Genomic DNA, 24,364 nt, shown 5'->3' on the forward strand with positions numbered 1-24,364 from the left:
TGATGTGTGGTCTCAGACTTGGGATGGGAGGAAACCTAAATTCCACTTAGCTTCTAGTTTTGCTTTTCTTGTCAGAGCTGAGGTTCTTGTTCAGGAATGCTCCTGGCTTCCGATTGCTTTCCCATGCGTTCTTCCATTAGGAATATTAACAAGGCTTTTGAACCCACTCTGGTTGGTAAAACTGCACTCACATTTCACTGAATGCTCCAGCAACTGCCCCGATCTTCTGCTTGAGGTGGGCCTGATGAGGCTCGGTGGCGCTCTCAGAACCTGTTGTTGTGGACACGTTGACACTGGGTTCTCGAACGTTCCATCGTGGGGCTTGTTCTTCCCCTCAGGGGCTTGTCCACGTTCCCTGCTTTGGACTCACGTGCTGTCACTCTCGTGTAACCACATTCCATATGCTTTATTACTTCCCAGAGAGTTGCTACTCATTTTGTTTTAGCCACATGTTCATCACGCTTTTCCCTCTTCACTTTGTCTTACATATTCGGTTTCCCATCTAGGATAATTTTATTTTACTTCAAGCGTAGTCTTTAGTTTTCTATTAATGCAGGTCTGTTATGACAAATTACTTCAAGTATCATTTATTAGAAAATGTCTCTTTCGTTTTCATTCATGGGGAAAAAAAAGAAACAACTTCTGCTGAGTATAAAACTAGAGTCTTCTAGCTTGGCAGTTCACCTCCCTGTGCACATTGCTGCCATCGAGATTGTCACTTGTGAGTCTAATTACTGCTCCTTGGGAGGTGATCCATCTTCATTTTAATGTATTTTCCTGAAACTTTTAAGATTTGGGGGCCTTGGCTCTGCCTTGCAGTTTCACAGAGGGGCAAATAGGTCTGATTTCTCTGTATTTCTCTTGTTGGTGCTCCGAGGCACTCCTGAATTCGTAGAGTCCTGGGTCTGGGGGATGCCCAGTTATTTATGTCCTCCCGTTCCGAGATTCCAGTTCCAGTCTTTTCGACTTGTCCTTTGTTCTGGAACATCTCCATTTTGCCACCTTTTGTCTCTGCTACTCTATGCCCTGTTGTTTCTCTTGACTCCTCTCAGTCCCCTGGCGTAATCTGAGCTTACAGCCAGGGAGTTCTAAATTTGCGTGTACTTTCCAGTTCTGTCAATTACATTTGGCTCCTCAGACACGCTCTCTTCTTTACTTTCCCGTTTTCCTTTAGAATGTTCAATATGCTTTCAATATTAATAGCATTAGTACATTGATTTTGAAGTCTCTGTGTATCAGTTCCAGTATTTGGGACCCTCGTCGATCTCTCGTGATACTGGTGCTTTCATTCTTTTCTTAGGTGCCCGGTTATCTTTGAATAGTTAGACATTCTAGTTAAGAAATCTTTGAAATGGTTCAGAGCTTAAGTAGGCATCTTCCTCCAGAGAAGAGTTTGCTTCTGCGAGGCTCGTAGGAGAGCTAACGATCCCATGTCAACTTAATCCTATTTGGGGTCTTTGATTTTTCTGGGCCACTGGAAGTAAGTTGCTGTTCATATGAAACTTGCTTGGTCTACATCCAGTCCTCTCTTATTTCTAGAATAAAACCCTTCAGGCTCTCAACTGGGAACATGTAGATTTTCACAGGGACTCCGTGGATGACATTCCTTGGATCCTGTCATTTATACCCTTAGCTCTTTTAGATTGTCGGAAGAACTGCTCAGCCATCTAGCTGCTCCATCTGGACAAATCTTCCCTGAGCAAAAGGAGCCCAAATGCTGAGTTCACCTTTTTGGACTTTACCCTCCCCTAGCTCTTGGCCTACTAACTTTTCACTACCTTCCTACTGTTTTGGCGCCTTTAAATTGATAATATTTTAATTAGTTTAAGCTGTTCTATTACCCTCAGAGGACTATCATTTGAATTACTTAGTTACTTAATTCTCTATTACCATAAAAGGTAATACATTTAGAATATCAACCCGACATCTGCCTCATATGTTGCAATATTTTCCTTTTTGTCATTTGCTTTTTTCTGTGTGGAAGAGATTTTTCTGTTTTTTAAGATGTTGTTTATTTATTTGAGAGAGAAATAGCCTACAATCAGAAGGAGGGAGAGGAACAAGCAGTCTCCATGCTAAGTATGGAGCTGGACACTGGGCTTGACCCTATGACCCTGAGATCATGATCTGAGCTGAAATCAAGAGCACGAAGCTCAGCCAACAGAGCCATGCAGGTGCCCCAGAGTCTCTCGTATATACTCAGAGTCTTTCCACAGCTCACTTCTTTCTCTGGTTTTATTTCTTACATTGAATTAATGGACTTTGTGTGGAATGCAGTGTTTGCTCAGAATCTACTGTCCTTTTTTTTTGGTTCCATGTGTGAAACCATATTGAAAAACTCTATCATCCTTTCCCCAAGATTTTGAAATATGCCACTTTTTTGTATACTAAAGGCACATATATGATGGGATCTTTCTCTGGGTTTTCAGTTTAACCATTAATCTGATTTTGAGAAAATACTGTTTAATAATTTAATGCCTCTCTGTGTTGGTATCCTTATATCATTCTTTTTTATAATTTTATTACCTAATTTAGAATATTCTCCCAAGCAAAGATTAGAGTCATGTCACATTTAAAAAAAAAAAAATTTATTGTGTGAAATTTTATAAAGTTTAGAAATTTGAAAAGAACTGAATTGATAAACTACAAAATATTCTTTCCAGGAGCATGGTGTGTTTCTTTGTTTTGCAAGTCTTTTTTTAAATCATTTCAAAAAACTGGTTTTTTGTATGTTTTGAATATTTTGTGCCAAATTTATTTTTAGGCATCTTTTCATTTTTGTTGCTGTTTCTAATAGAAAATTCTTGCCATTATATTTTCTAACTAGTTATTTTTGGTACAAGTGATAAGATTGATATTTTTATGTTTTTGGTAGACATCTACCTTCCTGAGCTCTTTTTAGATATAGTAGATTTCTGGTTATTTCTGATAGGTTCTGTAGGAAACCATTAGATTATCAGCAAATAAGTCTACTTTCTTCCTTACCATTATTTATATCTCACTTATTTTTATTGCTGTTGCGTTAGCTTGGTCACCTAAAGAACTGATTAAAAATCTTAGTGATTATGGCAAAAATCCCTTCATTGTCCCATGGTTCAAAAGAGAGTTCTGTAGTGTTTGATTTTGAATGTTGTATATCGTGGATATGGTAAATATTCTTTGTTGTGTTTTCCTACTTCTCTAAAGTTTGTTTTGATTTTTCTGATTTCTCTGTGACTTCCCTTCTGACCCCTAGGCTGTTTAGGAATATGTTGTTTAATTTCCAAATAGTTGGGGGTTTTCCAGATATCTTTCTACTGTTTATTTCTCTTTAATTTTATTGTGGTCAGAGAACATACTTTGTATGTCCTTTTAACCTTTTTGAGAAATTACTGTGAATGTAGCAGTTTAAAAAATACTTATAGTTTTGTAGGGCAGAAATTGGACATGGTCTCACTGGGCTATAATCAAGGTGTTAAGGGCTTTGTTTCTTTTTTAGTCTGTAGGGAAGAATCTGTCTTTTGCTCATTAAGATTTTGGCAGAATTAAACTCCTGTGTCTGTAGGCCTGAATTCCTCCTGTCCTTGCTGGCCTTCCCAGCTTCTAATGTCCACCTGTGTTCCTTGGATCCTGGCTCCCTTCTTCCGTCTCCAAAGGCAGCAGTAGCCAATCAGGTTTGTCACACGTGAGACCCCTCTATCTCCCCCACGCCCCCTCGTATTCTTCTGTCAATCGATTAAGTTAGAAGAGGTCCTGTGATCATCCAGGATAGTCTCCCCATTTTTATGTCCATAAAAAGTCCCCTTTGCATATGTAAGGACACATAGTCTCCAGTTCCCGGGATTGGGGTGTAGACATTTTGCCGAGCCATTATTTTGCCTAACACACTACCCTATTGGAAAATGCAGGGTCACACTGTGCGATATTTTAAAGTGATGGAATTTTTAAAAATTCTTTTACAAATGTTCTTTTATTGTTACCATTTTCAGACCTCTTTATATATGTAGATCCAAATTAAGGTTTTAACATGTCAGTACAGGCCAGCTGGCAATGAATGCTCTCGGCTTTTGTTTTTCTGTAAAAGTCTTTGTTTTGCCTTCATTTTTGAAAACTGTTATCTCTTGATGGAGAATTCTGGATTGGCCATTTATTTTTTTTCTTTCAGTAGTGTGAAAGTGTCACCACACAGTTTCTGTTGAGAAGTCTGCTTTAATTTTTATCTTTGATTCTCTATGTGTAATACATTTTTCTAACTTCTGGGTACCTTCAAGATTTTGATCTTTGATTTTCGGCACACTGAATATGATTTGTCTAGGTGATTTTTTTCCCTTCTTTTCTTTTTCTTTTATTTCTCGGTTTTTCTTCTCATCTTTCTTTATTCTTACTCATCAGTTGGGGTTGTCTAAGTTTCTTGAATCTATTTTTGGAAAATACTTGCTATTATTTCTTCACTTCTTCTGCGGTATTTTTTCTTCTCCTTTTGTGATTTCATTTATATGTTAGATCATTTGAGATCGTCCTATGGGCCTTGAATGCACTGTTCTTGTTTTGTCCTGTTTTGTTTCTGTGCTATTTTTCTTCTTTGTATTTCTGTTTGGTTAATTTTTATTGGCCTATCTGTAAGTTCACCAATTCCTTAGTTTTGTCAGGTCTATCAATGAGTCTATAAAAGGCTTTGCCGGTCTCTATTACTTTGTCTTTTATTTCTAGCATTTCCGTTTGGCTTCCTCTGTTGTGTGTTTAAATTCCCATTTGTGAATGCACATATTGATTAGAGTTATTTTAATTACCTCTCTGAGAGTTCTGGCATCTGAATCATCCCAGAGTCTGGTTCTTCTGTTTGTTTTGTCTCTTGACAGTGGATGAGTAATGCCTGGGTCTTACTGAACTTTGGATATTGTATATATAACAGTAGTTATTGAGGTCAGTGGTTTTTAGTGGCTGGAGATGGGCACTGTTTTTCTTCTCTCAGGTGATCAGGTGGGGAGTGGAGGCTGTTCAGGAGTTGGGCTGGGTTTAGATTTTGGTGGGGGTGTGTGTATCTTTCGTGTTCCACCCTGATTTCCAGTTATTCTTGTGATGGCCTCCTATTTCCTTGTGCTTACAGGTGAGGGGTCTAGAAGGTTTTCTTCAGTTCAGTGCTCCATGCTCAGCTCTAGGTGCCCCTATCATTGTGGGAGTAGAGTCTCCACTTCTTTACCTCCTCTAGCAGTGGACTGCTGCTGCTTCTTCCTCATTGCCAGGCAGGTAGTGGGGGTTGGTGAGGATTGCTGTCTTGTCCTGCTCCAGCCTCAGTCTTAGGTTCCTGTGCTTCCTGACCATCTCTCATGGTAGCAGACCTCTCATTTTATTGGTATGGGATTTTGGTCCCAGGACAGTTTTCTGCTTCCCCTGAGATAAAGGGTTTCTTCTTCTACCCTTCACCAAGCCACAGTGGGTTTTACCCATGCCCTGTGGTATATGCTGCTCTTTGCCCAGCAACTTGAAGTTTAAGGTTTTTACTCCACATTAGAGAAGCTCTCAGGGCGTTGGGGTCTGTGCATTTTCCACAGCTGTAGCTCCTCCTTAGTGCCTCTCACGGAGACCTGCTGTCGCTGGTCTCCCTGCCCACTGTGTGAGTACCTGCCAGGGGGCACATGGGAGAGAGCCTGGAAGTGAGTGTGGATTCCCCTGGGTCTGAGACCAGGCTAATCCAGCCCATGCTCAGCTCTTAAAAGTTTGTTATAGTTTTAGATGATATTTTCTTGCTTGTTGGAATAACTTTCATGTCTCCCTCCACATGCCTTTCCCTTCTTGGCCCCAGGTGAGCCATTTCATGCATCTCTGCATGGGAGTTCAGGCTTTGGTTGCTCGGTGACTTCAAATTTCTGGTGGGCTTAAGAGAAGTTATGATTTTTGTTATATCTCTAGCTTTTTTATGTTATTATGCTGGGAACAACATTCTTTTCAAGTGTCTGCATCTTGAAACAGACTCATCTAGCTTTATTTTTTTTTAATAAGGAATGGATGTTGAATTTTGTTATCATTCACCCTTATTCAGAATGGGCATGTGAATTTCTAAGTTACCCTTCCTGACATGATGAATTATATTAATAGGTCACCTGATATTAAATCCACCCTTTATTTTTTCTTACTTAAAGAATTTTTTCATTAGCAAATATTTCTCTGATAATCTATTAAGGGCCAGATACATAGAGATGGGTGATAGAGAGTCTTACAGATTTGTATTCTGATCAAAAAGGAGACAAAAGCAACATGTAAAAGATAAATAGGGCACTTTAGATTGTGATTTAGATTAGGAAGGAAATGAACAGGGTGGGTGGGCAGTAGGGAGTAACTACTCTAGATTGGGTGGACAGGAACAGGCTAGAGGTAATACTGGTGTTAGGCACTAAAGGTTGAAAATGATCCAGTTGCTTAAAAGAGTTGAGAGTAGGGAGGGCTTTTTGGGAGCTGGCAGGTACAAATTCCCAAGGGCAGAAAGGAGATGGGCCTGGTGGAAGATCAGGATGTTCACTGGTGTGGCTGAAACATACTGAGTACAGGGGAAATGTTATGAAGGGAGATCAAAAAGGTAGCCAGAGCCAAATGGCCGTGCCATCTCTTCAGCCAAGTTACATGTTTGAATTACATGAAGAAGGGGAAGAACCTGGAGATGAATTGAAGGAGGCCTCCTCTTGCTTGCTCAATAAAAGTCACTATTCCCACATCTACACGGTTCCTCAGAGGTGATTCAGGTTCGAGTCCAGACCACCGCAATAAAGCGAGTATCTCAGTAAAGTGAATCAAGTGAATGTTTTGGTTTCCTAATACATATAAAAGTGATGTTTATTCAAGTCCATATATCAGTGATATCATATAATAATTGTCTTTCTCTGATTGACTTTTTTCACTCAGCATAATACCTTCTAATTCCATCCATGTTGTTGCATATGGCAAGATTTCATATTTTTTTGATAGCTACGTTATTTTCCATTGTATGCATATATACCACATCTTCTTTATCCATTCATCAGTCGGTGGACATCTGGACTTTTTCCATAGTTTGGCTGTAGTAGATATTGCTACTGTAGACATTGGGGTGCAGGTGTCCCTTGGATCACTACATTTGTATCTTTGGGTAAATACCTAGTAGTTTCATTGCTGGGTTCTAGGATAGCTCTACTTTCAACTTTTTGAGGAATCTCCATACTATTTTCCAAGGCAGAGGATCATAGTGAAACAAGATGAAACCAGAGAGGGAGACAAAGCATAAGAATGACTCTTAATCTCAGCATAGAAACTGAGGGTTGCTGGAGGAAAGGGGTGGCTGGGTGATGGACACTGGGGAGCACATGTGTTGTGGTGACCACTGTTTATTATATGAGACTTACGAATTACAGACCTGTAACCCTGAAACAAATAATACATTGTTTGTTAATTTTTAAAAATCACAATAATAAACTCATTACAAGTTAAAAAAAATAAAGTAACCTGCATTAAATGTGAATGAGTTTGATAAAATTTAAGTATTCTCTCACACTTAATGTTTCCAGCTAATAAACTTCCAGTTTCATTATTACAAAAAAAAAAAAAGATGTTTACACTCCACTGTAGTCTAGTAAGTGTGCAGTAGCATTATGCCAAAAAAATAGTTTAAGATATACTTAAAAAATACTTTATTGCTGAGAAATGCTGGCCATCTTCTGTGCTTCCCATGAGCTATAGTCACTGATCACAGCTCTGCCGTAACAAATACCAGAATAACAAAACAGTTTGAAATACAGCAGGAATGACTGAAATGGGACACAGAAACATGAAGTGGGAAATGCTGTGGGAAAAATGGCACCGATCGACTTCCTTGATGCAGTTGCCATAAACCTTCAATTTGTTGTTGTTGTTTGTTTGTTTTTTAAACTTATCTGCGAAGCGCAATAAAGCGAAGCGCAATAAAGCGAAGCCCAATGACATAAGATGTGCCTGGGAGCCTCTAGTATAGTTGTTTATCTCACATTAATTTTTTTGTTATCTGTCTCCCATTTTCAGTCTCTCCGTGCTGACTTTTTCTTCCTCTTTCTAACCACACTCAGCGCCCCCTTATCCCAAAGGAACCTTCCCGTGTCCTCTTCTGCTGATCCTGGCGCCCAGCCTCTCTCCTTCCCTTCACAGCCACTGCTCAGACCGCGCTCTGTGTTTGCAGGCCCCTATCACTTCACCGTGCCTCCCTCCCTCCCTCCTGACCCTTCTATGAAATGGTTTTTCACCATAACAATGTCCTCCTAATCCTGGTGACCACCAAACCCAGCACCCTCTCATTTATTCGTCTCCGAATGGAAGATTTAAAAATACGCTATTGACCACGTCTTCCTTCTTCAAAGTCTCTAAACCCTGACTTCCTGGGCCCTTTGCTGTCGCATGTTTTGTTTTATCTCTCTTATTAGCCCTTGTTTCATTTCATTTCTACTTCACCCTTAATAGATTGGGATTACCCAAGGTGCTGAGTCAGACTTCTCTATCTACCGTATATGCTCTCTGGCTTATCATTTATGTCCTTTTACAAAAACAGTTCTCACTGTGTACTCCCAGATCTGTGCCTCTAGCCCAGACTTCTCTCTAGGGAAAGAAAAGAATATGCATCTATATTTAATAGATCATAATTTTCGTATTGCTATGTAATCTTTGTAATTATTTTAAATGGATGTGTAATGTTATGTTAAGTGCCTCTGCTGTAATTAGCCTAACCACTTCTCTGTTGAAAATTTCTAGTCCTGGATTTGCAGCTACACTTTATAATTCTACACATGTATATTGAGTTTGAGATTTGGTGGGATGGAAAATGAATTGCTTTTTTTTCCCCCCTCCCAAACTAGGTCAGGCCTCCTAGATAAAGATGGGAAAGTCAGCAGAATCTTTGGCAAAGCTTCCTTAGGCTTTCTTGCTTTGGATCAGCTGAGAGGCCCACCATCACTATCCTAGTTCAAGGTAGCATTATTAACCCTTGCATGAACTCCTGAAAGGCCTTCCACGTGGTCTCTGTGTCCCTAGGCTCCTTACTCACTAATACAACAGACTCTCTGTTATTACAGAAGAAGTAGTCCTTGTGTCCCCAAGACCCCAAAGACCTTAAAGTTTCTCATACTGATGTATCTCTGAGTAAATCTGCAAAAGAGATTCACCTTCAACCAAGGCAGGATTTTAAACACACTATAAGGTTGTGGTTCCCAATACCTACCATCAGCCTTGGGAGGATTTTTGTTTGCCATATTTAACTGACAACTCAGATGCTCTCTGGAGCCAGGAGATGTGTTTGTTTTCATTCTGTTATTCTCCAGAAGGAAACTGGAAACCACCTAATAGTGCTGTTCTATACTCCTTGGTGCTGGTCTTCAAAAACAATAGGAGCCCTAATGATTATCAGGTTTGTGCCTTGGGAAACGAAGTGCTGGTGCCTTAGCTACGGAGAACTTGGGAACTATTCCTCTAACCATTCACCTGTCCCCAGCCAAGTGGCCTTTTGTGATCTGGCCAAGCTGTTCCATCCACCTGCCTGACGGAGAACTGGCTCTTTAGTGAAGCCCATCAGATCAAAGCTTCCAGCAGTAGCAGTGCTACCAGTTTGTGTCCCTCTCCTCAGCATGGTTTGTCTGTGTTTATGAACTCCTTTTTGGGTGTCCGACCTGGGAATGCCTCCGAGCTTTTGCCTGATTGTCAGCCATTTCTAGGAATGCGCTGACCAGGACACGAGCTGCAGCAGTTGTTCCCTCCATTCTTGAGCCTTTCCCACCCTTTCCGGTTCTGACTATGTGTTATCACTGTGTAAGGAAAGAGGGTTGTGTTTGGCACAAACAGGGCTGTGTGCACCAGGCATTTCCAAGCCCCGTGTTAGTAAAATACCAGCAGCCCAGGAACCATACGGTAGTAGCAATTGTGAAGCAGGCTTCATACTCGGAGCAAAAGGTGGGCCTGTGCGCGGGCCCGTGCAGAGTGGGCATATTGTCAAGGCACTGCCCTTCCACTGCCTTCCACCACTTACCCCATTGTCTGCCTTTCTCTCGCATCCTCTAATTAATTTTCAGTTTAGTCTCCCATAATAACAAATTGCCTTTAAAATTATTGAAGAGCACACATGTTGAGGGTAACAGCCGCTCCGTTCCCACTGTCTGCCCCGACTGTACTTCTGCCTTGAGGCGTTCTGGTCTATGCATCCTCTTAACTCAGTGGCCCACAGTAACTATATACCAGATGTTGTAGCCACAGTGACAGTAGTTGATGATGGTGCTCTCTGCTGTAGATCAGGAGGCAGGAGAAGATAACTCTTGTCACTCTCTAATGGTAGATTTCAGATTAATCACAATTCAAAAACTACCCTGAGTGCTTCATTCTTGAAGACCCAGGGGTCTGCCGCTTCGTTCTGCCCCAGGCGTTGGTTCCCACGAGGAGGCTTCTCTCTGTAATTCCTAGCCAGATGGCTTAGCGGTCCACTCTGTGCACTCCTGCCCCAAATCTTGAGAACCAGGAGGTGGAAGGTGACAGTCAGTAGTGAGACACACAACTTTTTCAGCTCCAGCTCTAGAACGATAGTGCGTGTTCAGCCCAGGTTTGCCTGGTACCCTTCCTGTCTTGACAGTCTCTCTGATCCCCTCCACTGTCCTCTCCCATCACAACAACAACAAAGTCCTTCGATTTGGAGACTGATCCAACATGCAGAGTCACCCCCACCCTCAGTGGAATGGGCTTCATTGCTTGAACAAGGAGAGTAAACCCTGTTAAAGGGGACCTGACAAAATCGTAGAAGAGTGACCATAACTCAGAAAAGTACTGTTAGGAATGTACTCTCCACTGAACGCCACCCGCTTCGTCCCCCACGATCTCAGGCAATAGAAAAGTAGAACACAAAAAGACCACTCAGCCTTAGAGAAACTATTACCTCGGAAACAGAAGTGTTTTCATTGAACTTAATAAGATCATAAATTTATTAAATCAACAGCTCAAACGTAATATGAGACAAAATGAGATGAAATGGGAAATACAGAACTAAGGGAACAAGATGAGAACAAAACAACGTTCACCCAAAACTAATAAATTTGAAACAGTAAGGAACTTAATGACCTGAAAATTGAGTTACTGACATAGGGAAAAGCTTTAGATAATTATAAAGAAAGCAAAAGAAAATGGAAGCAATTTAAATCATCATAAGGGTGGTCCACCATAAAGATTATTGGTGTCTGTAAAGTAAAAGAGCCTACCCCCAAAGAAAAAAATTTGGCCAGAAAAGATCTATTTGAAGATATAATAAAAGAAAATTTTTCTGAAATGAAATACATCTCCTTACAGAGAAGGTCATTGTGTTCTGGGGGGGGAAGAAAGGTTGTATAGAGACAGACCCCGAGCTGACACCTAGTTCTTTATCAGACTTCAGAAATAAAGAATTTTGCAGACATTGAGCCAGAAGAAAGGCAAGTCACCCCAAGGAGGGGAGGCCATCAATTAGGCTGCCTCCAGGCTTCTCCACTTTAGCATCATTGCCAGAAAGCAAAGGAGAATGCAGAGTCTTGAAAGAAAGAATTGATGTATTTAGCACCAAGTAAGTGTTAGAATTCAGCTAGAGAAACCAAGAGTAAACAACTATGCAAATAGAATGTAAGTGTTATACACTTTGACAAAAGATAGTTGGTCTTCATTTAAAATTGAAACTTATAGTTCAGAAAATCTGTTTAAAATATGTTTTTTCAAAAGCTTAACTTCAGAGGAATTTTTTGGGAATGTAGTGTCTCTATAAAGAAATATGGATTTAAGTGGAGTTTTTCCTTTATTTTCACTTTAGCTTCATTTTAAGTACAAAGTTAAATTTTACTCTTTCTGTTTAAGACACACATAGGAGGGTGTATAGAATCCCTTTAAAACTTGGTGTGGTATTTCTGGGTGTTGTGCCTGTGTGTTGAATTTTTGCATTTTCCTTTGGAGTGTCAGACATTGTTGAATTTTTTTTTTTAAACAAATAACTTTATCTGAAAATAAAAGCTTATTCCAAAAACTCTGTTCAACGTAACAAAATAAAGCTGTCTACCAACCAAGCCTCCAGTTGTATAGGTCTTGGGTGGGGTGTGGCATAGGCAGATCTTTAAGAAAGCTCTTGTGTTTCTGAATATTCTGACAGTTTGGAACTGCTGCACCAGCAGTTTCTCTTCTCTGTTTTTATACATGTTTTGGCAGCCTGGTAGCTTTCACCTCTCTTACAACCCACCTTCACGCTTTCTGGAGACAACTAAGGAAACTGCTTACCCAGATGACGAGCATGATTTTTCATTTCCACCTGTTTGCTTGGCGTAGTTAATAAAAGGCACCGAGTGCGCCAAGAGCTTCATTACATTCGTCTTGAAAAGGGAAAACCAGTGGGAAACATTTTATAAATGAGTGGATTGGAGCATAAAAATGATTTGCTCACCATCGTGTCTTATCAACAAGCCTGATACTTTTTCCCCCTATTTTTCTTAGCTCAAATATTTTAGTCACAAGGCATCACCCCCCCTTGTTTTTTGCTCTTCTGATTATGGTGGGTAAATATATCTTTGGCGTATTTGTAATGTATTTTTTTCATTCATTAATCTATGACAGCATATAAACTGATAATCACAAGATGACTAGGATATTTTTTTATCCTATGTAAATTTTTATCTTCAGTTATATAAAGTGGTTATTATGGTGTAGGCATTTTGGTCTAATGTGAATTTCAAATACATACATTGCAATAACTATTTGAAAATATGAGGAATTAGAGTATTTGACTTTTGTATAAATAAATAATATGAGCCTGAATAGTTTTTGTATGAGTGCCCAAGGATCCAGTAAATGGAAACAAATGAAATTATGGCAAGTAATCACTGCTCAAAAATGAAATAGTTGACAGAGATTGTGGGTGGTCAATGCCATTTAAATACCGATTTACTTCCAGCATCACCAGAAATGGTGGTGGTTTCATCCCTTCTCTCCTGGAGTCAGCTCTATCTACTTTCCTGTCATTAATGACAAAGAAACAAAGCTATTGAATATTTTGCTCAGTTAAAATGGTGATTTTCTTTTTAAACTAAGGGCCATTACAACATTATAACTTTCAAATGATATTGGTGAAGAACCATAAATATGCAATCAATTATGTTCATTGATAAAATTTCATGTTAGCAGTTCTTCATGTTTCTACCAGCTAATATCTCATGATCATCTGAGGTATGTTTGCTCTAAAAAATCATTGTATAGTGGACTTTTTTCTCACAAGAGTATCAATATTGCATGTTTTAGAACAGTACTTCTAAAAGCTTGCTGAGAAGTTTGCCTTGAAAGATACTAAATGTGAGAAGACAGTCAAATACCCAACATTAAAACACTGAATTTTCTTCTTTGTGGGGCGGGTCTCTCAGACCGTTGTGTAGACAGAGTCCTCCGCTGTCAGGCGAAGGAGAAGGGTAACTTTGTTGTTGAAAGATCTGGTTCTAGGACCTTGGTGACGGAGGTGGTCAAGAGAGGAACACAGCATTCCGGAAATGTACACTAAGGTCTTGGCATGATTGTTTCAATAGGTTTTGATTGCCAAATTCTTAAAATTGCCAGACTGTTCGAATACAGTTTTATCCAAAGTAAGCTCTCCCTGGACTACCTTCTTCAGTTGTCATAACAGTCTTGTGACTGTAATCTTAATTTTAAAAATATGTCTAATCATTTTACCAATTGATATCTTTAATTTTTTTTAACAGAAATCTTAGAGGCTGGCATTAAAGCAACTTCAGAGTCACTTAAAGGTGTGAAACGGAAAAAGATTGTAGCTGAGAATCACCTGAAAAAAATACCAAAATCCCCACTGAGGAATCCTCTTCAGGCAAAACATAAACAGAATACAGAAGAGTCCTCTTTTGCTGTCCTCCAGAGTGCTTCAGAGTCTCACAAGAGACAGAATCCTAGTCCCATAAAGAATGGGAAGCATTTTACCAAACAAAATGGAGAAACCCCTGGGGTAGTGGCCGAAGCCCCTAACTCCGAAGATTCTCTCTCCCCAAAGAAGCCCTTGTTCCTGCAGCACGCGTCTGAGCTGCGGAGATGGGGATCGGAAGGCTCCGACCCCGCCAAGTTAGACTTCCTGGACACAAAATGTGACTCTGGTTCTTTGTCAGGTAAAACCAGGACTGACCATAGTGAATGTATCTCCTCCACTCGTAGTCCTACTTCTTCCTCTTACACAAACACCGCATTCGATGTCTTACTGAAAGCAATGGAGCCAGAACTGAGCACCTTGTCACAAAAGGGCTCATCTTGCGCAGTTAAGATAGAAAAACTGAGACCAAATAAAACTGTACGACCCCCTTCTCAGTTAAACAGCAGCTCAGTGGAGGCCCCAGATCAGACTCCGCAAGAATTTGTTTCTGAACCACAGCCTTCTCCTCGTACCTCATACACCGTGCATGTGTCTGCTGCTCAGAAGAATGAGCAGGTTGCAGTTCAGTCAGTTTCTCATTCACATAATCAACACGAACACTTTGTTTCCAAACCTAGCCAACAAAATCCGCCGCTTCCAGCGTGTTCAGGTTTCACGAGGTCATTGGTGAACCTGCAAAATCAAGACAATGCCAAACTTGAACAAGTTTATCATATAGCAGTGACGTCATCTGTGGGTCTGACTTCACCTTCCAGTAGAACTCAGGTTACTCCTCAAAACCAGCAAATGGATTCTGCTTCCCCGATGTCAGTCAGTCCAGCCCATTCTACACAGTCAGCGCCCCCGCCAATTTACGGTTCAACTCCTGTCGCCTCTGTGGTTAACCACAGCGTGGAGCAAATGTGCAATCTTCTTCTGAAAGATCAGAAGCCCAAAAAACAAGGAAAATATATTTGTGAGTATTGCAATAGGGCGTGTGCAAAGCCTAGTGTGCTTTTAAAGCACATCCGCTCCCATACGGGGGAGCGACCCTATCCCTGTGTCACCTGTGGATTTTCATTTAAGACTAAAAGCAATCTGTACAAGCACAAAAAATCCCATGCACATACTATCAAACTGGGTCTTGTCTTACAACCGGATGCTGGTGGTTTGTTCTTGTCCCAGGAGTCCCCCAAAGCACTTAGTATCCATTCAGACATAGAAGACAGCGGGGAAAGCGAGGAGGAGGGGGCTGCTGACGAAAGACACAACGACCCAGCCTCCATGGACCTGCAGCCTGGGCAAATAATGAAAATGATGTCAAACTCTGAAGCTTTACCGAAATCAGGTTCTGTTCCCAGCAATCCAGACCATGTGGTGGGTGACTTTTCACTACAGGACAAAGCTTCCGAATCCCAAGCTGTGACAGAGTTACCAAAAGTTGTGGTTCACCCTGTCAGCCTGTCCCCGTTAAGAGTTGACAGCCCAAAGGTTATGGATCCCAAGCCTGAACTGTCTAGTGCACAGAAGCAGAAGGACCTTCAGGGAACCAGTGTCCTGTCCCATTCAGCCTGGGCCTCCTCCCTGGAGACTGACGAAAAGTCCCGTCAAAAGGGGGACCTGAGTCAGCCAGAAGGAAAGCAAGAACCACACGTAGGAACGGTACATGCCCAACTACAAAGGCAGCAGGCTACTGACTGCTCCCAAGAGCAACAAGGAAAACTTCTGAGTCCTCGGAGTTTAGGAAGTACAGATTCTGGTTACTTTTCACGTTCTGAAAGTGCCGACCAGACAGCGAGCCCACCGACTCCCTTTGCCAGAGCGTTACCTGCCGTGGAACAAGACTCATTAAATAAGAATAACGGGCCCTCTGCACCTCGCCTCAGTACCCCAGCACCTTCGACTCTGTCAACAAGTGAGAAAGCCTTGCTTCTGCCAGGCCAGATGCGCCCACCCTTGGCAACAAAAACACTGGAAGAACGGATATCAAAGCTTATCTCTGACAACGAAGCTTTGGTAGATGATAAGCAGCTGGATAGCGTGAAGCCACGGAGGACCTCTCTTTCACGACGCGGAAGTATCGATTCCCCCAAGTCATATATTTTTAAAGATTCTTTTCAGTTTGATTTGAAACCAGTGGGACGGAGAACAAGCTCAGGCTCTGATATACCGAAGTCCCCTTTCACCCCGACTGAGAAATCAAAGCAAGTGTTTCTCCTGTCCGTACCTTCCCTTGACTGTTTGCCCATTACAAGAAGTAATTCTATGCCCACCACAGGTTATTCAGCAGTTCCTGCCAGCATAATACCTCCCCCTCACCCACTGAGAGGAAGTCAGTCATTTGATGACAAAATTGGCGCGCTCTACGATGATGTCTTCATGTCGGGACCTAACACTTCTGTGCCCCCCAGCGCGCATCCCCGGACCCTCGTCAGACAGTCAGCAGTCGAAGACTCTTCCGCAAATGAAAATCACCTTCTCGGTCCTGGACAGTCCTTGGATGAGAGCTATCAAGGCTGTGGGGCCCCTAGTGACGCTGTATCAGCCAGGAGCAAGTCGTCGGCCCCAGGCTCGCATTTAGAGAAAAAGAAGTCGCATCAAGGGCGTGGGACAATGTTTGAGTGTGAAACCTGTAGAAACAGGTATAGGAAACTGGAGAATTTTGAAAACCATAAGAAATTTTACTGTTCAGAGTTGCATGGGCCAAAAACAAAGGTGGCCGTGAGAGAACCTGAACACAGCCCCGTGCCTAATAGTACCCAGCCTCAGATTCTGCACTACAGAGTTGCTGGTTCCACAGGGGTGTGGGAACAGACACCCCAGATTAGAAAAAGGAGGAAGATGAAAAGTGTTGGAGATGACGATGAACTTCAGCAAAATGAAAGGGGGGCTTCTCCCAAAAGCTCTGAAGGCCTTCAGTTTCAGAATTCTCTGGGCCCCACTTCTACTCTGTCTAAGCACAATATTGCAATAACAAGTGACCAGCAGCATAGAAACATACAGTTGCAAACTCCCCAAATCCAACTGGTCGCCAGAGGCCCCGACCAGATCATGGATCCAAAGCCGTCCACCATCACGGAACAACACCTAAGTTCAGCTACCCAGGACAAGACAGAGTTAAAGAGACATGGAACTGGCATCTCAGTCATTCAGCATACAAACTCACTGAGCAGACCCAATTCATTCGACAAGCTTGAGTCTTTTGAAAGAGGTTCCCCAGTTTCCTTCCAGGAGCTGAATAGAACAGTGAAGCCCGGGCCTCTGAAAGTGATAGGAATTTCCTCAGAGGAAGGCCACCCTCCTCAGAACACATCTCTCCCTCACCAGCCTGTGCTATCATCAGACGCTCTGAGAGGAGAACTTCAGGACAGTTTGAGAAAGAGTTCAAATGAGCGACATATGTTAGGACAGCCCTCCCGACTAGTTCGGCAGCACAACATTCAAGTCCCAGAGATTCTGGTCACGGAAGAGCCAGATCGGGACCTCGAAGCCCAAGGCTACGATCAGGAAAAATCAGAGAAGTTCAGCTGGCCTCAGCGTAGTGAAACTTTGTCAAAGTTGCCAACCGAGAAGCTGCCACCCAAAAAGAAGAGGCTCCGTCTTGCTGAGATGGAACATTCTTCAACAGAATCGAGTTTTGACTCCACTCTGTCCAGGAGTCTAAGTAGGGAGAGTAGTTTGTCTCACACTTCCAGTTTCTCAGCTTCGTTAGACATAGAGGATATTTCTAAAACTGAGGCTCCCCCCAAAATCGATTTTCTAAACAGAGCAGAGTTCCTCATGATTCCAGCTGGCTCGAATACACTCAATGTTCCTGGAACTCACCGGGAAATGAGGCGTGCTGCCTCAGAACAGATCAGCTGCATGCCAACATCCATGGAGGTCTCTGATTTCAGAAGTAAATCATTCGACTGTGGAAGCATAACTCCACCTCAGACGACACCACCTGTTGAATTGCAGCCCCTGACGTCCCCTTCTGGCATGGGGGTCACCGGGCACGTGCCTCTCTTAGAAAGAAGGAGAGGTCCACTGATGCGGCAGATATCTTTAAACATAGCTCCAGATAGTCATGTGCCTCCCGTGAACCCACCATCTTTCCAAACAGTTGCTCTTCCCGGTGTGAACGCAGCACCATTTCCAGGCCCCCAGCTCACTAATGCATCTTTAGCCGAGTTTCCTGCAAACACTTTGCACTCGCAGACTCAAGTTAAGGATCAGCGAACAGAAACTTCCAGTTCCACCTCTGCTAACATCTTTCCTGTTCAACAGCTTTTTGGTATCAATTTGTTAAATCACATCCATGCACCCCTTAGTCACCAAAACACACAGATGTCTCTGCAGGTGTCTACACAGAGTGTCAAACCGGATGCAAGTTCCAGTGTATGTGTATCTTCTAAAAGTAAAGATTGCTTTGCTCCAAAGTACCAACTTCATTGTCAGGTTTTCACTTCGAGCCAGTCTTGCACTTCCAGTCCTGTACTTTCTTTGCCAAAGCCAGTTCTTTCAGATCCCATTGGGGTTGACCATCGTGGGACTTCATTAGCATTATCAACCAAATTAATGGATGCCATGCCTAATTCATGTGTCCCGCCCCCACTGAAGCTCGGGCCCCTGGGCGGTCAGGCGCAGAAGGTGCCAACATCGTTTGCATTGCCCGTGCACCTGCAGAGTAACGTTCCAGCATACTGTTTTACCACTGCCACGCCTCTGCCACAGATCCTGGTGACCCAAGATCTCTCCAACCCGCCAATTTGCCAGGCTAATTGTAGCATGGTGCCAGTCAACGAAGAACCAAATTCCATGCCAAAATTGCAAAAAGATCACCAAAACGCTTTGCCAAACCCAGAGAAGGAACTCGTTCGTGAAAATACGTTTTCAGAGATGGGCCAGAATTTTTCTCCATCAGCTTCCTTGTCCATAACCCAGAAAATGTCTATGGGTAGACTTTCCCCCCAGCAAGAATCTTCAGCTTCAAGTAAAAGGATGCTTTCCCCAGCAAATAGTTTAGACATTGCCATGGAAAAGCACCAGAAGCGAGCTAAAGATGAGAATGGGGCTGTTTGTACAACAGAGGTTAAACCCTTGGAGCCATTGAGTTCCAGACCTGGTGAAGGTAATAAACAGAAGAAACCCATCTTGGTGAGGCAGGTTTGTACTACAGAGCCTCTTGAAGGTGTGCTATTGGAACAGGGTATTTTTTCTCCACCAGAAATTGGTAGTGAGGCTGTTAATTTGACAGATGTTTTACCAGCCGATCAGTTGTCATCCGAACACTCTAACTCTGTAGTCACAGAACCTAGAAGCGACCCACAGGAATTTGAAAAGATCAAGTCATCCACATCGCTCACTCTTACCATGAGAGATTCACCTGTCCCTGCAGAAAACCTTCACATTTCCCCTTTGGAACATGTAGACAATAACCAAGAAAGGAAGTCTCCAGGGGTTAAAACTCAAGGGGACAGAGAGAACATCCCAGAGCAAAGTCCAGCTACGACCAGCACACTTTTAGTGTCTGATGTGGGAGACACACGGCAGCTGCCTTTCCCCAGCCTGAAGACCTCAACCAACTTTACATGGTGTTACCTGTTGAGGCAGAAGGCATTGCATTTGCCTCAGAATGACCAGAAGACTTCAGCCTATACTGATTGGACAGTTAATGCCAGTAATCCAAACCCACTTGGTTTGCCTACAAAAGTTGCTCTTTCTCTCCTTAACTCCAAACAGAAGACCGGAAAATCACTATATTGTCAAGCAATAACTACCCATTCCAAATCAGATTTATTGGTCTATTCGAGCAAGTGGAAAAGCAACTTAAGCAAGGTACTTGATATATCATTTATCTTCAGAAATAGTTTGTGCAATGTCTTGATGCCTTTAAATGTTTTAATTGGAAGTTGTATCTTAATTTTGAATGACAACTTGTGCTCTGTAAGTATAAAGTTACCTGAAAGAAAGGATGATAAATTTATCCCGGGAGTTAGGCTGATAAGGGTTACATGGAATCCTTCAGTGATTTTATCTTGAAACATTTTGAAAATAACTTGCCCTGAGCTGAATATTTAAGTCCTTGCGTAATGGTGCAGAGAAGCATGGTTCTACGTTCATCTTTCTCTTACACTAAGTGATAGGAGATTATGTTTATGCTTTGTCCCTGCTAGTGCAGAGGAACAGAGGTGTGACTTATCAAAGAGTGTTACATTTCATCTTGAAATATAATCAGAGAGCCATTCATACTTGTCCTGTGTGCCCTGACTTCTCTCGCCTCACCTTGCCAGTCTCAACTCCCGCCCAGTGTTGGAATCTTAGTACTAGAGAGCAGGGTCACGAAAAGGCTGACGCAGACACGGGATAATTGAGTCGATGTGCTCAAGACATAGAGTAAGGTCATAAAGCTATAACTTTGGGTTATTTATGGAATTTGTTTTAGTAGAATTGTTGGTTTTCTAAAATGGGAAAAATCATCGAAGTGAGAATAAATAGGTAAGGGGATCGTGCTGGACTCTGGCCATTCAGAATTAGAGAGTAAGTCCTTGACCTCCACAGGTTCATAAGTGTGTATAATACAGGTTCCTAGATAGCTACATGCTTTTCAAAAAGGAAGTATTTCAGTATCCCAGATACTGGGAGGTACATCCAGTTTTAAGAAGGAAGTCTCTAACTTTGCCAGTAGGTCGAGGAGGTGTGGATACAAGGAAGAGATTCTGAAAGTGGAGATACTTTAATGGAGTGTTAAAAAAAAAAGAAAGAAAAAGTGGGATTTTTTTTTTTTTCAGATAAATCAGAATGAGAAATTTTAATAGTCTGCTGAAAAGATATAGAAGTGAGAAAGAACTTGATTTGTTTTAAAGAACCTTGAGGAGTCTGCTGTAGCTAGAAGATGTAAGTTTGAAACACCACTGGCCTTCAGGTTGGAAATACGGGTGAAAAACAAAGAATGTGCCTGGTGGTGGTGAGACATTGATGCTTTTTCAGTGAAGGAAGGTGCATCCAAACCATTCAGAACTTAATTTTTCGTTACCCAGACTTTAGACCAATGAAACCATAATCTTGGAAGATGAGACCTGATGATAAGAATTTAAACAGAGCTTCATGAATGTTACTATGCCTATATGAAGTGACTCTCCTCAGTCCCAAGTGCTGTGGTAGAAATGCCTCTGGAAATGTCTATCTAGGTTTGGAGCTAGGCAAGGACTCCCAGTGGACGGTGTTGGAATTCCTTGGTGTGTTGGTGTAATTCATGAGCTTGCTCAGAGAAGGCAGAAGGAAGAAACAGCTCAGGATGGATCCAGGATCTTTACTACTTAAAGGGTTGAACACGCAGGAAACTGAAAGAGGTTGTTCATAGAAGAAAGAGGAGGACTAGAAGAAAGTGGAATCACATAGATCAAGGAGGAAATTTCAAGGAAAATTACTCAGAGAGGTCAAATAAAAGTCACATAAAGATGAAGACGAACATGGTTCCTGGGCTCAGAGGTTCTAATATTGCTGGCGACTTGGGTTGTAAAGGCAGGCGGTTGTGGAGGACTGGGTGCTGGGTTGACTCATTCCCAACCTAGATGTTACGATTCAGAAAGGACAGGAAGGGACAGGTCTTGAAGGACAGGTGTTTCTAAGAGAAACAAGGTATCAGCAACATAAACTAAACAGCACAGGTGGTCAAGTGTATAAAGACCAACGACGGGATAAGGATTTGGGGGTGTCTAGCTCATTGGCAATTGGTGACTAGAAGCCAGATTTGATAATAAGAAAGTGAGCAAAAGACAAATGGGAATTAGGTGTTGAAAAGAAGGTGAAAAGTAGAATAAGTGTTAACAGTATAAAGTCAAGGAAAGGTATGTGTGTGCATTCTAAATTGTGGGGAAACCCGATGTGTTTGTCAGGAAAAGAAGAGCCCGATGCATTTTTGCCTGTCAGGGTCAGCATCTTGACCTCCTCGCACTACCTTCCTGACCTGGGCCAACAGCTTTGTTTTACTCCTGGCCTTGAGAGGGCAGGGGCTCCCCGGGGTGCTCCTTCTGAGGCTACGCGGGCCCTCTGACTGGGTGCACACTCTCTCTTCACTTGCTGGCAATAAGTCAGCTCAGCACAGAGCTGTCTACTTGGGGATGTGGTTTGAAAAAAGGGCCCTTGATCAGAAAAGTCTCACCTCATGTTGGATTTGGCCAAAGGATGGGTGTTTGAGCCTTGGCTGTTGAGCTTGACCTTGGGCAAGTGACTTTACCCTAAGAGTGCCTTTCTTCCCTGGGTATAACCCCTGTGCTGCCTGCTGCACAGGGTGTGTGAGAAGGACAGGGGCTGAGAACGGGACACTAGTGAAATCCTAAGGTGCTGTCGCTGTAAAGTTTCCACAGAAAATGCACATACAATTTATCATTTTGACGTCTATTACCTTTTTCTAGAGACGTAATTATTATCAGGCCACAGCCTGACTTCTGACCTGGCTGTCTCTCACAGTTATCAGCATTCCCGAAATTTTAAGAAGACACAGAGAGGAAACGTAATTATGGTTTAAAATAATAGGGAAAGGGGAGATTCTTGGGAAATGGGACCCCTGCTTGACAGAATGCACAGTTACAGTGCCTTCCGGTGAAGGGGATATAATCCTGTCTCTCAGGAGTATGAGACAGGATTATAGCAAAATGGGGAACAGGCTCTTTCCCATCTCCAAAGAGTAAAGCTCTTTGAGGAGTAAAGAGTAGTGTGAGCGGTTGGTCAGTGGATTGTGGCGGGTTGTTCAAACAGGTTACGGCCATCAGGTTGCTGGGGGGCCAACAGAGAGACTAAAGCTGAGGGAGGGGAGAAAGCAAATGTCCTCTAAACATGTTACTTCCTCAAAACGCATCCCAGTAAGTTAACTGCGTGTACGGTTCGGTGCCATGTTCTAATTTCCGAGTGAAACACTAGCATGTTTGTGTTTTCAGTTTTATTAAATTAGTTTCTCTTTTTTTTTTTTCCCTTTCAGAGAGCATTAGGTAATCAAAAGTCCACAGTAGTTGAATTCAGCAATAAAGATGCCTCTGAAATTAACAGTGAGCAAGATAAAGAAAATTCCTTAATCAAAAGTGAACCAAGAAGAATTAAAATATTTGATGGAGGGCAAGTACAAATTTTACTTTTTAAATGTACATTTAAACATACTTTTTAAATGTACATTTGCTTTCATGTGAATGAAGACTTACCAGTGCCAATTTTACATAAATGTTGCAAGGTTTCTTAGCTTATTAACAGAATCTTCATGGCAAAATATATGTTATATTGTCATGTTAAATAATTCCATTTTGATCAAGAGAATATTTAGGAAATATCATAGGTCCTAGGAGGCAGCTAAGAACTGTTTTCAGAGTACACTCTGGGTTTCACGTCGATTTACAATAAGGAGTGCCTCGGGAAATCTGTTGTCAGACGAATTCACTGCCTATTTGATGCCTTTGTGTATTTGGTAGTGAGAAAAACACATTGTAAAAGCTGATTGTAGTTGTGGCGAAGCCAAGAAATATTTCAGTACGTAGAGTTGTTGTCATTGAATTTAATAATAAAGAACACTCTTGAACCAGTGGCTTAGGAGGAGGGAGTGCTATGCTAAAATTAAACCTAGTATTTGAATAAGGTTGCTTGATTAGAATTATTTATTAGCATATTAAGTATTGATGCAAAAACCTGGAATATTCTGTTACTTACATATATGTGCATAAAATTGTATTGATTGAGCATAAAAACTGTGACTTGCTGTGTTTTGTAAGTTGAATTCTAATCATCATTATTTTCTCAAAGACATAGTATCCAATCTCCCTATTTATTTTTTTTCTTTAAATTAGATATAAATCAAATGAAGAGTATGTATATGTCCGAGGCAGGGGAAGAGGAAAGTACATATGTGAAGAATGTGGAATACGTTGTAAGAAACCTAGTATGTTAAAGAAACACATACGGACCCATACGGATGTCCGCCCCTACCACTGCACTTACTGTAACTTCTCCTTTAAGACAAAAGGTATGAGATGACATTGCTTCATGGTCCTTTTTATATGCATTGAGTTAGTAGAGCTGAGACCCAACTTTGCCTACTCTTTGACCAGGGATGCAGTAGCTTAAATTGACTAATATAAATACGTCTTGTCAACATGGTAGACTTCTTTGTTTATCTGTCTCTAGACCTAAAGTTTTTTTTTAATTATACACTTTTACATCATATATAATAAATATGACATTTTAAGAGGAGAAACTGCCCTTTTTTGTTTTACTCCCCAAATTAGAGTTGCATAACACGATGACTAATACATTTCAAAAATACTTTGGGGCTGAAGAAGAGAAAGAAATTTTCATGATTACCAGTAAACTCAAAAAGATTGAAGAAAATTTTTAAATAATAACTGTAGTAAATGTATAATGATTATGTTCATGTTTTATTATCTAATTTTAGACATGAATAGCCATTTCTCTTTTTTCCATGATGCTTTTTGTTTTATACCCAAATTCTATTGAATTTCAGCTTCACAAAATTGC

The 24,364-nt window shown here is 41.6% G+C and overlaps 1 protein-coding gene across 4 annotated transcripts in view; it reads left to right on the forward strand.

Annotated features, from left to right (window-relative positions):
- HIVEP1 (HIVEP zinc finger 1) overlaps positions 1-24,364 on the forward strand; it is a 146,637-nt gene that overhangs the window by 86,145 nt on the left and 36,128 nt on the right. For all 4 annotated transcript variants that reach the window (XM_032341112.1, XM_032341115.1, XM_032341113.1 and 1 more), the window contains exons 4-6: positions 13,707-19,681; positions 22,824-22,957; positions 23,677-23,852. In XM_032341112.1, coding sequence (XP_032197003.1) covers positions 13,707-19,681; positions 22,824-22,957; positions 23,677-23,852 — 6,285 coding nt within the window. The remainder of the gene's footprint in view (positions 1-13,706; positions 19,682-22,823; positions 22,958-23,676; positions 23,853-24,364) is intronic.

The sequence above is a fragment of the Mustela erminea genome, chromosome 4 (genome assembly GCF_009829155.1).
Source record: "Mustela erminea isolate mMusErm1 chromosome 4, mMusErm1.Pri, whole genome shotgun sequence".
Taxonomy (NCBI): Eukaryota; Metazoa; Chordata; class Mammalia; order Carnivora; family Mustelidae; genus Mustela; species Mustela erminea.